The sequence below is a fragment of the Euwallacea fornicatus genome, chromosome 13 (genome assembly GCF_040115645.1).
Source record: "Euwallacea fornicatus isolate EFF26 chromosome 13, ASM4011564v1, whole genome shotgun sequence".
Lineage (NCBI taxonomy): Eukaryota > Metazoa > Arthropoda > Insecta > Coleoptera > Curculionidae > Euwallacea > Euwallacea fornicatus.
The window spans coordinates 4,397,813-4,414,353 of record NC_089553.1 but is presented as its reverse complement, the minus strand read 5'-3'; the positions used below and the strand labels follow the sequence as shown (position 1 = coordinate 4,414,353).

Below are 16,541 nucleotides of genomic sequence, written 5' to 3'. Positions count from 1 at the left end.
GGTCATAATTTCGTAATCTCCTAGTCGATATAATCAGAATAGGGTTATCTTTCGCGTGTAAAACTAAGCATAACCATCATCAGCAAGTACCACTACCCCATCGACCGGTTCAAGACATAATAGTTGAGAAGTAATTTCAAACTTCGACATCCTGTATCTTGCTCATGATGCGTTTCTGGGCCTATCCTTAGATGAATAATCTATTGTCGGGCCATTAATTGGTCCCTGTATGTTTGTGACACGAATGTTATAATAACAACGTGCACATTTAAATCTAATTTAATCACATTCCTATGTATGGTGTCGTCACTTCATGGCGCTAATTGTAATGGCATGAGGCATGAAGCGATATAAATTAATCCCCCCCCCCTCTCCCCCTCCAGGGGGGAGAATTAATTTATATTGAATGAAAGATCACGTTCGGGAGGCTTGCCGTACAGTCATGTCTCATATGACACGAAAATCTTGTACGAAGGAACTACTTCGACGACTTGAAGCGTATTTAGAATCTCAAGAACTATTTCAACATTTTCTTTAAATATCGCCGCCATCCTAGTGTGATAATAAATATTAACTTTTTAACGGAATCTTATTTTATGCAAGTGTGAACATAGATTTTTAGGTGCTCGACGGGAATGAACTTCGAAATATCTTGATTTGAGGCATACCTTATGCCACATCGAATGAGCCTAGATTTCAATTAGAAGCTTAAATATGCAAAAATACGCAGGGTGTACGAATTAAAAAAATTCGAGCTTTTCTTCGTCAAAGCTTTATGTGTTATCCTGTATATTTTGTTATCGATTCTATTTGTAGCCCGCACATAACCCTAAATCTCAAAACTTTTTTTAAATTCCTACAGGGTTCTGAAATATTTGCTGTAAAACCTATCGCGCGCCATATTGTACGGTCACCAGACAACGTACTATTAACATGATGACCATAGAGCATAAGAGATGTTTCAGTGTGGGACAAATATAAAAAATTACTGTAATTAAGCGTGAGCTCTCGGATGGTCATGACAGTCTTTTGAATGGAGAGAGAATCCATCACGGCGCTAGGTTTTAAGAGACATGCGCGGAGGCACCCCGCCCCCACCACTAGAGGGAAGATGTATAAATACGCCGGACTCGCCAGTTAGCGATTCAGTTCTTTAGCCAAAGATCGGGGATGCGACGTCGTCACCCCCCAGAGAGGCACACAAACAAAGGCCTAGAGCTATGGCAGAGTAGAAAGCGACAATACCGCTCGACTCTGTTATTTGATGCCAAAACAAAAAAGCGGCCCAAAAGGGCGACAGAAGATTCGGGAGCGGGTTCGAAATCCCTGGCAAACACGGGGTTTTTTAGTGAGTTAAACCCCACACGGGCTGGTGGTACGGAATTCAGCACGTCTTACCGACAAGGTTTTTTTTTATCTCCGAGCCCCCCCCCTCCCCCCCTCCCCCCTTAGAAAAAAATTAGCAATTCAGTTAATCTCGATTGTGAAAAGGCAGAGAAGACAATTTTTTTTTGTTATCGCATCGCTTCTGGTACTGTCCACCGCAGTTGTGGACGAAATGTTGGGAAGTAGTTTAGTTGAACTAGTTTGAATTAACCAGAAAAGGCAGAACTTTACGCTCTTCGCATTAAAGTTAATTGAGATATTCAAAGTTGGGCATTTCACGGACGTTCTTGGCAACTTTCGGACAGACCCATTAAAAAATATTCACAAAGCACCGTTGACACATGAGATTTTACAAATATGTTTCCCTCGGTAATTAAAAACAATGACATATGCAGCGTCACAGAAAGCTTCAAGAAAAGTTGAGGCAATTCATGCTATTTTTCAAATTTCCCCACATTGTACCCCAAAAGTGGAAATTTCATTATCTTAATGCATCACGATCCCGTAAAAAAGCACTTATGGAATTTTCCTGCACACCCAATTCCAAAAGTATCAGTTCTTGGCTAAAGGGTCGGTCTTTTGAATCTTAAATTGCAGCCTGCTCCCATTTTCCAGAGTAGATATTGTTGAATTGTTTGTTCGTAAATTAGGCACGATCTTCGCGGTTAATATGGAAAAAGAACCGAAAGAATTTTATTTCCAATCGATTTTCAAAGCGGCACGATCGGGAAAGAATGAATTGGAAAATTATGTTGTGTTGACCCAAGGTAAACTTGCGTATGTATGACTTATTCGATCGTAATTCCGATATCTAACAGAGATAATGCGGCCCACATTTTAAGGCAATCACTTATTCATCGTCAAACACAGCCCGGTTTACGTAACACCAGTAATGATTAATAAAAGCATTTATTGGTGTTTGTAATAAGGGATTAAAGAGCTTAATTGACAATACATGTAACCATAAAAATTAAGCTGGTTTTGCTTTTATTGTAAAAGAAAAAAAACCTTAAGGGCCCAATAATTAATACGCCGTTAACTTTAAGATCGAACTAGTTTCCACGGAAACCAAGAATGTCCAGGCTTTACTTCAACAGCTCGTGTGGAAGATGGCTTTCAGTTGAAGCTGGCGCACAGCACGAATGACGTCGCATAAATACTGTCACGAAACTTTGTTTTTACCTCAAGGACGTGAAATTCAACTTTCACGCCCGAAGCGAAAAGTTGCTGCCCCAGCAACTTTTAGCTTCGGGATTAAAGCGGGACTTTTAAGATCCAGACGTGAGAATCCAAAGATTTGAACACGTACAAATTTCAACTTAATACCTCAAAAACTAAAATCATTTTTATTTTTTTTATTTTTTTTTCTCCTCGCATGAGAGGAGAGTGAGGGGAGGAGAATCTAATGTACTTTGCGTGACATATTGCCATTTAATTGTCAAAAGGAACTTTTATTTCATTTCAATTAACAAAGGTTTCGTGAAGTCTGTGACCTAATCAAATCCCAATTTTCTGCTCCAGCGTCACTTGAATGGAAATCCGAGCCATCCGTTCCATTGGGAAATTCAGGATGAAAGTAGTTAAGCATTGCTGAAACATTGGAATTAATTTCTATGGAGAGACTTTTGAAACTATGTTATAGATTACTGATGTGTCGTTAACAATAATTTTCAGGCTAAAAGACAAAAATGAAATTTGGTTTTCGACATTTCATGGAAAGTGTTTTCCGTCCCACGGTGAAATGCCTTTTTTTTTTTAATTGTACAAATAAAGGAAACTGGTGGCTAAATGGGTTTCATTTCGTAACCGGTGATGTAATCGAATCAGCCACATTCATTTTATAATTGAGTTAATGGAGGACGTGGAATTAATGCGTTAAAGTTTGCTACAATGCCTTGTTATGTCTTGATTATACAGCAAAAGCTGAGAAAAAAAACATTAGTGAAACTTGTTAGGAAACGCTATTTTATATAATTCGTGTTATATTGCGTCGCTTTGCTCGTCTAGCAGAATTTTATTCGTTACATACTACCATGCATCTGCTAGCTGGTTACGTAAAGAGGTATTACCGAACAAGGGCGTCAGTAACAAGGAGAGATAATCAGGAATTTTTAAAGCATGGGCGTAGCTAGTTCTTGAACAGATTTTGCGAGTATTAATCGTTTATTAATAACGTCGACTTTTAAAGTCAGGTTTTTGTCGATTTTACATGCCCTTCTCTTAAAAATTGAGATTTCGTGTAGTTTACCTCCTTTGCTGTGGAAAAAACGCCATTAAAAAGGCCGAAATGTTAACTTAAAATATATATATATATATAAACTTAAATATTTCAAATTTGGAATTAAAAAATCGCTCTACTTATTAATTTGTACCTCAGTCCCAAAGGGAAAACCTCTAATATTAAAAATGGAAACCTTCATAAATGATAGATGCTAAGCACTTGACCAGTTTTGTTGCAATGTGGTTGGCTGGTCGTAGCCGGCAAAACCGAATTGAAAATTTGTAAAATTAAGTGTTAAAAAATCGTGTATTAATGCGGTTTATTAATGAACGATTTATGAAATTTCCGCGATTCTATTAGGGAGAAATGGAGAATAAGGAGAAACGCATTATATTTTGTTTTGGTAAAACTATTGATAATAATAATTATTTTCGAAAATTGTAATCTTGTACTCATCAATGCGTTAATCAAAGGCCAAAGCTCGATTATTGGAAGGCAAAATTTGAGTTATCTTACTCCATTCCTGAGCAAGTTCTAAATACGGGCTTAATAAGCTTCCCAGGGTTGAACCTTTGAATGATGGCTTTAGGGGCTGATGTTTCAATGGATTAATTAAACATTTGCCATTTTGAGATACTGAGGGAATTTCTCACTTGCAGCGTAGGAATCAGAGAGCAGTCAATTAGAAAAAAGGTTAATTAAAAAAATGTGAAAATTCCAGATGGCGCCCGTGAGGGAAATCAAAGTTGATGATGGTTTCCGTACGTCGAAACGTTATATTTCAAATATACATCGGCTAGTTATAGGACACGGAAACTAGATATTGACAAAATCTCAATAATTTGACAAAATAAAAACATTTTTTCAAAACTTAAGTTTTTGACAAATATCTCAAAAATTCATCCCAATTTTAGACATTTTAAAACTGCATTTTCTTGAACTCCAAATTCCGAAACTTTGCCTGAGTTTAACGGAACTAGTATCGTCTATGGGTCTCGAAATTCTTATGGTTGAATCCAAAAACGGATATCTTGTATACAGGGTGAAAACTGATATAGGGTGACCTAACAGTAAGTGACCAAAATTAAACAGCATCGGGACTTGATTTTCAGTGGATCTATAGTCTGTCTCACGAACATAAAATATCCATGTAAAGAAACCAAACGCGAGATAGCTAAGTTGGTCGACGCTGATTGGTTGGCTGTCTCGTCCGAACAACCAACATTTTACAAGTGCGGCGGTGTTTCACAGGATTGAACTGGTTTGATTTTGAATTGGGAGTATTTACTGCAAACATTACAAGGTGCGTAATAATTTAGCTGATAATATGATGATAAGCCCTTTTGGTACCTTAGGCTTTAGTTTTAGTAGTCGTTGAGAAATGTGATTTGTTAAAAGAGCTTGATTAAAAAAATTATCAGTGTAATCGCGGCCTCACTACGGCCCTGTTCAGTACTCTCGTTTTGAGCAGATCACATGAATGTGGCATCCTTTTGTTTCCACGGATATTTTATCTTCGGAGGACGTAGTATGTCCTACATCAATCTACATAGAGGACCAAAAGTCCCGCATAAATTCGTTAAAAATTGAAGGAAATATTCTCCATGGAAATGCTAGAACACGTCAAGTATTGTTGTTACTTGTGCATTTTTGGACGTAGTAGCCATGTAGTAGATAAATATACTTTTCCATTTTTTTTTAAATGGAACCTTAGGTATATTTAGACGTTTTTGAGTTATTTGAGAAATTCTGAACATATTTCATGTAAAATTCCCATGTTTGAATTCGACAGTTTTCGAAAATAATCACAAAAAATAGAAATAACGATAGAACCGTTAACACTTAAAGAATAACAGTGAAGTTACTATAATCTAATGTATTAAATGCTTTAACTGTGCCCAGTGGCCTTCCTGCCAGCGGGCAAGCCTCAATTCAAATTCCTCAAGAAATTTTCTCATCGATTGAGGAGGTATTTGTTGAGCTCCTTGTGTAATTTTATTTTTTAACTCTTCCAGATTGTTGACTTTATCCAAATACGCCCTACGTTTCAGATTGCCCCATCAAAAAGTCCATAGGGGTGAAGTCAGGCGATCTTGCAGGCCATTCTAATTGCCATATTGCGCAAATATTTCGATAACTGTTGAATTTATATGTACGTAAGATTTGTTCAGAATTTCGCAAACAACTTAAACTCATAATGTGTATGTGGTTCCGTAAGAAAAAAAATTGAAAAAGTCCATTTATCTACTAGACAGATAGCGTTGTACAGAATTCTGTACAACGCTATTTGACGCGTTCCCGTATTTCCATGAAAAATATTTCCTTCAGTTTTTAACTGGCCTATGCGGAACTGCTGGTTCTTCATGTATTCGTTTTGGTTGTCAATCCTGGTTGTGACACGACCACCCACGACCGTTAATCTTGGCGGGATTTTCATCTGGTATCAAATGAATTTTCAAAGGCCCCAGTAAGAGATTCGCTTTGGCAATTTTCATGCCTATTTAACACCCTCTCATCCATTTATTTGCGGAGACAAATTTATGTTAAATGTTATTTTTTGTTTCCTACGGGTCTACTCTGGACCTGTCCCCGGGTAATTTATGGTTTTATATACTTTTACTAGCTACCAAAGCCGGCGCGACACGTGAACGTCTATACAACCTTGCGGCCTGTTCGAACGACACGAAACGAAGTGATGTATGACAAATTTCAATACAAGAGGAAAGTACTCGATCGATTTTACATCCAGCTAAAAGGATTCATGTTACCTTGAAGGTATCATGTGACACTACAGCCCTAAAAGCAGCCCCATAAATTTCAGGCATAAATCCGACATTAGTTCAAAGTTGCTTCTATTCCTTTGTGACTATATCAGTTTTGAGGGTAATCTGATATATAGATCTATCCTTCAGCAAGTAAAAAGGAGACATTCTGATGCAAAGAGTGGCAATAAAATCTCTCCCGCTAAATGGATGAACAAAGCCATCCAGTTTGGAGACTTTTCCGGGACTAATCCAATAAAACGAACACATAAAACTACTTACCGGTCTTGACGAGCTTAAAACTGACGGCATTATGGGATTTGAGGTGTTCGTTGTAGGAGGGGTGGATCAAATCCTTAAGGGCCGATTCGTTTGACGCCATTGCCACGGTCACTTATGGTTTTAGGCGCGTTCCTTGCGTCGGTGACCGCCTTTGGATTTGGAGGCGTCGCTTCTGCGATCTGGAAATTTATCGATCCAGAAAATTAAAAAATGCCTAAAATCATCGATTGTTATTGACCAGAGCGAGCGACCGACGAGGGGACGATTTCTCGCATGGCGAATGGAGTCAATCGTGATAAGTTGTCGGTCGCTCAACTGGCAACTTCCACCCAAAACAAATTCATTAAAATTCACTCTTAATATAAATAGAGAGCCACATTGGAATTTTTTTCATGCAGGAACACAAAACGTCTCATTATATTTTATTAAAATTTATAACCCCGTTTAATCACCTTGTTGGCACAGACAATCCGGCTGCGATCTATTTTTAAATTCGCCTATATTTCTTTGCCAATATAGATTATCATCCGTTTAATAATCGAACTGTCGTTACACTTGTTAAGATATTAAATAACTAAATTCCAAAACCATTAATCATTAAAAAAAAAAAAAAACGTTTAAGCTCAGGAAGCACAGCCCACGTTCGTTACAAAAGCTTCATAGGATCTTGGGGAATAACTTTATCTTTCCCCAGCGGATTTAAAGCGTCTCATTGTTTACCTCAGAACTCGCACATAAAGTGCTACTTTATGGTCTAGGAATAAAAGAATTTTCACAAAGCCAGCGCTAGTGTTGTGATAGCGCAATGCCAAAGCGCCTATCGTATCGCAGGAATGACTCGTAAAACAATTACACAATTATCTACTTCTCTAACAATATCATGCAGAGACCTTTAAAAACTGTGATATAAGCAAATTCATTGAACTGGACATTTAGTAGCTTACAATATAAATGAATAATGGACTAAAATCGATTCGCCCCTGTCGAGACTTCAACCTAATGGCGCCCCCTAGGAGCAGACCTTCAAACTTCTATGTCAAAAACGGATGACGAAATTGTTCAATTAAACGCACTTGTCAGTTGCGTTCTTGACACATAACCAAAAATAGTTTTGCATATTAAATGTTAAAAGTTTTGACATTATGTGTTGCAATAATGATTTATTAGATTTTGTTAATTTAATAGAGAAAAAATCTTTAGAAACCTGTCTAAATAGCAGAATTGCGTCACAGCTAAATGAACTGATCTGTCAGCTTGCACGTTCAGTTTAAAGTGATCCACTTACCTAAAATGGAGGCAAGTTAAAGTTATCAAAATAAAGTTCCTCTGAACAAAACGCTCTTCACATTATTTCAATCAGTATGAGTTAATTTGATCATATGAATAAATGCTTTCATGTTTGCTTTGGAATAGATTCCGTTACGTTGCAGACTATAAGGGATGCAAGCCGAGACTGAGTTGAGTTATAAGGTTTTAAAGCTCGCTTATATGTGAAAATGCAAACGAAATCCGCATTATATGGTTCCGTATACCCTAAATTTTTTTATTTTGTGTAACCGACTTTAAAATCCTTTTTACACTCGGTTAGAGAAAATATGCGGTGAAATTTAGATTTCATTACTTAATAACGAAGTAACATATTTTCCTGAATAAGACCGGCGAGGTGGTGCAAACTAAACATCTAAGGAGCATTTTTTCTCTTTCCTGCAACTTTTAACGTCTCTTGGATGTTTGGTAGCATGTTCTCATCTCACCATTACTTTCGAGTTTTACTTGTCAGTTGTGCGTTAATGATGAACTCATCATTCACGTTCGATAGCAGAGTTTTGTTAAAATACGTCCCATTAATAATAGCGGTGCAATATCCCAAGCCAATACAAATGTACTTTTCTGCGGAGGAGATGCATAACGGCCGCCAAAGAATGTCGCAGACCTCAAATTTAAAGTTCCACTAAGCGTCGAATTTAAAGCTTCAGCGGTGATCGGTGCCAGCACCAGTGAAATACCAAAATATTACCGATTTTGACACTAGTTGTTTACTGATCTAAAGCCTAATCGACCAAACACAAAAATATACTGTACTATCTCGTTGGAAAGGTCTTTTTGCAGGCTGTGATGCGACGATTATATCACTTTACGTTAGTCCGACGAAAAATCGCTAGGTGGCGCCATTTGAAAACCTCGGTAATTTTTCAAGTTATTTCGGGAAATTTGAAGGGAAACCTATAATTTTTGTTGCACCGTTCAAAATGGCGTCAAGTTCCGGTTAGTACAATTGGAGCCCGGTGCAAATATCTTTATGTAGTACTTAATTATAGCAATTTAAAAGAGGATTTTATACGCTTGAAATAGACTAGCTTCGCTTATTAACTAAGTAGGAGGTTATTTAAATGCAGTTTAAATTAAGGCTAATAACTTGGAAGCACAACTAAGATTTCAAGAACATTAAAAATTAAACACCATTAAATATTTTTAAGATGTTCAGGTTGCTTTCTATCATTTTCGAAGCACAATCAAAGTCGTTCCTGCGCAGTGAAAACTGCAATTAGGATTTCTCCCAAAGTGATGGACGCTACGGCATATCGGATCCCACGTTTTATGTCTTCTTTTGTAGTCAGTCTACTTTGAAACACTTGATCTTCTAATCTACCCCATAAGTAAACATGCAAAGACGTATGATCCACAGATAAACACAACAAAATAAACATAAAAATCAATAAAATAATTTTATCTATAAAGTGGCATTAATTGAAATGCGTTTGTTTTAAATATGTGACGTAGGTAAACGTGGACACGCTCACGGTCTACTTGATTGATAGGCGAAACTGGCTCATTTCATGCGTCATAAAGTCTTCTTCTCAAATCGCTCTAATTTACCGCTAAGTAAAGGAATTTACACACGATTCGATTATACCGAGCAGAATTTGACGTTCTTTCGAATGGTGCAATAAAAATTATTCTTTTCCCTTTAAGTTTTCCGAAATAACCTGAACAATTACCGAGGTTGTCAGATAGCGCCATCTAGCGATTTTTGCGTTGAAATGACATGAAGTGATATAATCTCCACGTCATAGCCTGAAAAAGGCCACCTTTCTAACGAGGGATTACAGTATAGTTCAGTATTTAGCTATCGTTGAGAAAACTGTATTTTTTCAACTGACATCAAAAGCTTCCCCCACCCTAAAGTTGTGGTAAATCGTCCGAAAATTGATATTTTATATATAAAATATACGTTCTCCTGACAAATTTGACCAAAAATCGCATTTTATTAGTTAGTCATGTAAAAAGCGCCACATAGCGGTATAGTTACGAACTTGAAAATATTTTTCAGCGATTCTCTTGGCCGTTTAAGTCATACTTATTTTTGTTAGGACTCCACAATAAGTAGTTCTCCAGACGCAGACGACGTCCTCCCTTGTTGGAACACCCTGTACATAGAGGACCGAAAATGCCGCATAAATTCGAAATATTTTTCATGAAAATGCCGGAACACATTAAATAGCATCGTTTTCAGTTGCGCCCTTTCTGATGCAATAAATACGCACAGAGTTACCCATGTAGCAGACGATTTGACTCTCATTTTTTTCTTATGGAACTCTATGTATATGAGGACGTTTTTGAGTTCCCTGAAAAATTCGGAATATATTTTTTTTCGGTGAACTGGACGAAGGGGGCAATTAGAATGGCCTGCCAGGTTAGTGACTGGACCTCACCCCCATGGGTTTTTTTGTGGGGGTATCTTGAAGATAGGGCGTATTTAAATAAATCCAACAACATGAAACAGTTGAAAAATACAATTACACAAGGAACTCAATGAATACCTCATCAAATGCTGAGAAAAGTTCTTGAGGAATTCGAATTGCGGCTTGCTCACTTTCAGGAAGGCAACGGAGCACAGTTCGATCATCTAATACACTAGACTGGGATAGTAGCTTACATTGTTATTTCTCAAGTAATAACAGTTCTTTCGTTGTTGCTATTTTTTTGTGTTTTTGTTAAATTGCTGAATGTGGACGTGGGTACGTTACATGAAACACCTTCGGAATTCCTTAAAGAACCTAAAAACGTGGAAATATACCTGAGGTTTCGTTACGAAAAATGGAAAAGTACGTTTGTATACTACACGGGCAACCCTGTATATATGTCTGTTCGGTCGAAAAATGCGCAGTAAAAACAATATTTGAGGGGTCCCAGTATTGTCTAGGAAAATATTTCCTTCAGTTTTTAATCTCTGTGTACCAAAGCGCTGGAAAAAGAAGCAAAAGGCAAGAAAACCCTTGCAACATGGAGAAAACTTTAATTAATAGGGGCTAGTTTGCCGTGCAATCGCGGGTGCGATTGCATTGCACGGCTGCATTGAATCAAGTTTGTATCTATTACCGTTTACGAGATCCCTGGACATCCTTATCTCGGTCAAACTGAAATGAATCATTATGTACATGTACCCTTTTTTCCTCCATTCAAAAACAGGTTTTATTTCCAGCTTTAAATTAGGTACCAGATCCCTCAGCTATTGAGAGACTGACCAAACAACCGTTGATGAAACCGCTCAAAATTGAAAGTGCCTTGATGTTGGTGGCTGTTCCCGAAATATGAACATGGATTGAGCTACTTACTGACGAGTATTTGCAGCATGAACTTGGGACGCTGTTCCTTTGCTAAATAACTTAGAATTGGCTCCATCTAGGCAATATATTATTAGAAGTAATCGGTCAAAAATAGCACTCCTGTCCTAGCTATAGGCAGATCAGATCGAAATAAGTCTCCGTAAACAATGAGACCTTTGCTGACGAGAATATCGTTTCATATTAGTTCAAAGACCTGCTGGAATAAACCCTCTGAAAATAACGGGGAAGACGTTTCTCGGTAAATGAACTCCAACTAAATCCGAGAAATCCAGGAAATAAAATGTTATAGTAGTAATAGTAAATCAGACTACTAATAATGCATATCACGAACTCCCAAACCCTCACAAAACGAAGCCAAAATTATGCGTAATCACACAAGTCTCAGAAAACCATTAGTAATGCCAAGAATATTATTACATTAGTGGTTAGTGAGTAAAAATAGCCACTCTCATAATAGAACCTTCACCTGATGAGTGTTTCTGTCCTGCACTGGGAGGCCTTGAATTCTCTTCGATTTGCGATTCATGCGAACATAAAATCGAATCCCGACTCACATACGGAGTTCGATCCCGACTCAAGTACGGAGTTCGATCTCGCCCGAGATTCTTGGGCGAAGGAGTTTTCCGAAAGAGACTCAACACTGGCGACTTTTCACGTGCAATATCTCGATCACCGGACACTAAAGGCCCTACACGACCCTCCGACGGCTTTTCTCGACTCACTGTTAAGTAATCGGAGAACGAGAGCTTTCTTTCCAGAGCCGGTTTCGGCTTGGGCACTTTCTTATCTTTCTTGCGATCAGGGCGAGATGGCTGACATTCTGGGGTCTTGCTTCTTCTTAAGGATAATCTAAAGGAGCTAGAGCGATTCCTTACCACAAGCTCGGGGCTAGGCTCGACCAAATTTTTTTCCCTGCTAGTCGAAAGGGGATAGAACGCATCGGCCGTTAAACTATTAGGGGTCGATATTTTCCTGCTGGGTTCCTTCCTCGTCTCCCTCTGGATTTGGCTCTGCGATCTCTCCAGAGCCCCTGTGTTGTTGGGCAAAGGAGAATGTTTGATCGACCTCGATGAGGACGAGCTGCGTTTGCTCGACTTCTTGCTGCTTTGGTCTTCTTGGAGCAGCGAAGGCTTGCTGGTCTTGGTTGACGACGATGAAGACCTCTTGCTAAAAAACTTCTCCTGCAAAGGATAAAGCCCTTGGTCCGAAGGCGTCTTCTCCTTGGAGTATTTCTTCTGTTCAGGAGCCGGCGGAGGATGGTTATTGTTAGATTGCTGATTTATGTTGCAAAACCGCTGGAAGGCATCGGATGGAGGGGTGACAAGTCCGGACTGATCTCTGTGACCTACGGAGTGTCGAACTCTGGAACTGCTGCTGCTTAGAGCAGTAAGAGGAGCGTCGGTTTTGGTGCTAATGGCCCGCTTCAATAAATTAAAATTTAGTTTCAGCAACTTCTTCTTGGGCTTGATCACTTGGAGGACCTCGGACGCTTGCCCCTTGCTTGTGGAGGGTTGATTATCTGCTACTTTACCCTCAATGGCGGAAGAGGTTGATGGGTGGGCCGATGTACCGTTCGTAGCAGCTGCAAGATTTCTTGCGGAAGGTTCTGGGGGTAACGAATTGGTTCGGATGGGGGAGTTTGAACTTTCTGGAGTAGAATTGGCGGGTACCACGATAAGGCGACCATATGACAGATATACTACCTCATCTGCCGGAAATATGACATACATGCTCTGGTGGAATGCCACATCGCGATGTTGCGTACGACACAGTCTTTCGCGATAAGGGTCTCATGCGTATCGATTTTATATCAATTTCTTAGGAACTTGCAGATACTTATAATCCCAATGGCATTTCACCGAAACGATCGTGACGATATATTACCTGCAATGTTAAACATAAATTAGGTTGTTGGAAGTTTTACAAGTTTGAGGCGGATTATACATTTTTTTTATTTACCTAGAACAATCCTTCACACAATATCAGGAGTTTTTGGAGCGGGCTAATTCTCAGTTAAAACTAATCGACAATAATTCGCCCTTTACCAAGGGTTCGGACGAACATTCTTGTTAATGTTGACGCTTTATCGGGATTTTTAGGTAATCGACGGAAAATAACCGCGGACAGCTATGCCACTGTACTCGTATATAATGAGCATCATCCCCTCAGGAGGTCGCTTGGCGTGGCTTATATACTCAAACTTCCCCGCCGAGAATCATAGCCTAATTACTCGACTAATAACATACTATTTCGAGAGGTGACAATGATTTTGAAATTTCAGAGTACGTCGCACGTTTTAAATATTCACCTTTCGTACATCTGAGCTTGTCGTTTATTTTCACCGATTAAATAAATATTGGAACACACCCGACGATAAATTTACGTTGTAGGCATGGGGCGACGGTCGATTGTTTGAGAGGGCCGTGTTCGAAATTCATGTTTCGCGAAAATCTTTTTGGAATATTTCGCGCGTTTTTGACGTTCCTGAAACGTCAACAGGGGCGTTCGTCCGAGCCCTCAGCGAAAGGCGAATACGATTCTTGGCGGGTTTCAACTGAGAATTGTGTGCAACTCCAACACCACCCCTATTGGTGAGTGAGGCGCTATCCCCAAAAAACATTTTAAAAAATGAACAAATTCCTGGACAAAAGGAACAAGTCAACATAAGAAAAGCGTATTGTGTCCGCTTCGGCTATAAAACGCTACAGTTTATTGCCAGGTTTGATTGACGAACATAAAATTAGGCGTGTTTACTTAATTAAAACGGGATAGTAAATTTTTCCAGTTTCGACATGAGAAGAGCTGAATAAATAAATTATACGCAATTTTACTTCTAAACAGTTATTTAAATAGACTTTCTTTGTCCTATTTGCAGATCTAAGCCGTGCGTAAATTATACCGATGGCGTGCTCCAAACACAAATATTGTATGACAATGCAGGAACGCATAAAATATTGCGTGATTGCGGGCTGTGAAGTACATTTTCAGGTAAATACTTAAAAAAATATATTCAGAAGTCTATAGCTGTGAGTGATAGATTAAAAAAGCTAACGAAACTTCTTATAGGGAAAATGATTGATTGCTTTTCCTTGCAATATCCTACATTAAGGACATTTACATAATGGGACAGAACGGGAAGATGGTACGCAAGCAGTAAATATGACGCTTTTTAATACTCAAACGGAATATTATGAGGAATTTGGATGGTGTGAAGATTTTGCGAAAGCGTCAAAATCTGCTGTCAAAATCGAGTGAAAACTAGGAAAGAATGGGAAAAAAGAAGGAAAATGGTAAAAGATTTTTCAAACAAAAACAAAACATTTCTCAGGAAAATGCAAATTACCATAACTCTTACTAACATAATGTATTCTTTCAACGATCGCTGCTTGAGCTAAAACGACATAAGCATTTCTCGTGCTATTGATCGCTTTCAAGTAATAATATATTCTATTTCCACTTTTACTTAGAACACCAGCATTGCAGTAGCATTGTTGTTGTGAAAAGTGTAAATAACAAACTGTCCCTTATCGATTTTCCTTCTCTAGGGGAATTACAGATATTCAATGGGTATACATAAAAGTGACGTACCGAGGAGTGTTAACGTCTCGTCTTTTCTGATTTCAGAACGTCGGCAAATTTGAGCTTAAAACGAAATCGCGGTTCCAGAACAAGGCATAAGATAAAAAAATCCCTTAGAGGCAAATAAGAACATGAGGAGAGTACAGGGTGTTTGAAAACTTGCATCCGCAAATGAGAGGCGTAAGTCCTTGGCTCAGTGAGAAGAAAAGTTCCTATTGGCGTTGACTTGCAAACGCACCTTTTTCGAGATACGGGAAGCTAAAAATAATTTTTTTTTTCAGTTTCTGGAACAATATCTCAGGAACATTATGAGATACAGAACGCAGCTTTTGCACACAATTAATATTAGTTAATTTTAGCACTAATAAAATTTGTGTTTCAGAGGCCAGTGGCGGAAATTTCACGCTTCTTGCGAGGTTTTTTTACCCCAATTTCTACGTCACTGGGACAACTGGCATTTTAAAACCACCTTTTAAACCGTCAATGTTTTCTACATGAAAAAAATTGGAAGCTCGCATCGCCGCAAGAAGGGGCCAGCTGCAACAATTGTTGAGATTTTTATTGTTTATTTGCTTGGTGTTGGTAATGAAATGTTTTTGTTTATGTTGCCATTTTCGTCGCGTTTCATCATAAAGTGCCATTTTTCTTTAATACGGTTCGCCTTGGAACTTGCCCAAAAGCACTGCTTTTTGTGTAGAAAACATTGGCGGTTTAAAAGGTGGTTTCACAACATCAATTGTCCCAGCGGCGTAGAAATCAGGGGCGAAGAATCTCACATAAACTTTTATATATTCTTCGCTGGCGTATGAGTAAAAAATTGAATTAGCTCGCAAAAATGGCGACTACTAATAATAATATGTATACAAACGAAGAGTTGCGCAGCTCAAAGGGTTCCTGAGATATTGCCAAAGAACTAAAAAAAAAAAATTATTTTTAACCCCCCTTATCTCGGAAACGGCACGTTTACGGATGCATGCTAATCGGAATTTTTATTTTTGCAATCAGCCAATGAATCACCCCCTCAATTTTCTGACGTACGTTTCGAGTCACCCCGTATCTCTCAGGCGATCAAGATTTGCTTACAAAACCTGCGGGTCTTTGAAAAAATATTTTGAGCTCATGACAAAAAATTTCGGGGGCATTTCTTACAGTTGGAAAAAATTTCGGTATTTTGCCTTTGTCACAGTAGTGATTAGGATTTTTCTGGGAAATGCGCATGTCCAGGAAAGGGGTGGCGAAAGAAGTCCCCAAACGTGGGGATTGTTAACATTTCGTATTTCCCCATTTATGAATAACTTCCAGTGCTCATGTTTGGCGAAATTGTTAGATGTATCAAAGATAAAAATTCGTGACTATGATAAATTGGATTTGTTAGTTCTCTCTAAATCAAAATGTAAGTAGTCACATTTAATTTACTTAGAAGCATGAGCAAACAAGCAGAAACTCCGTTGCGATAAATGAAATTTGTGTTGGTCTAGACATATTTCTCAGTAGAAAGAGAAAAAAAGTGAGGTTTTTCAGATCGATTCATAAAGGGCTGACTCTGGCCGATTCTAATTGAACTCCAACGAGTGCCCCTTTAATTCAAAATTATCGGTCGACTAAGCATAGTGCAGTCCTAATTAATACCTGCCACCTCTAACTTGGTACTAGAGCTCAAAAGTCTTACATACTCAAGTGGAT

The 16,541-nt window shown here is 38.5% G+C and overlaps 1 protein-coding gene across 14 annotated transcripts in view; it reads right to left on the bottom strand.

Annotated features, from left to right (window-relative positions):
* Stacl (Stac-like) overlaps positions 1-16,541 on the bottom strand; it is a 129,377-nt gene that overhangs the window by 105,855 nt on the left and 6,981 nt on the right. For 13 of the 14 annotated variants that reach the window (XR_010732745.1, XM_066289610.1, XM_066289613.1 and 10 more), the window contains exons 1-2: positions 11,746-11,886; positions 6,652-6,830 (exon numbers count right to left, since the gene is read on the bottom strand). Coding sequence is in view for 13 of the 14 variants with exons in the window: in XM_066289610.1 (XP_066145707.1) it covers positions 6,652-6,751 (100 nt within the window). In the remaining variant the exon portion in view is untranslated. Of the gene's footprint in view, positions 1-6,651; positions 6,831-11,745; positions 11,887-16,541 lie in introns of those variants that run through there. The other variant, XM_066289611.1, reaches the window with a different exon arrangement.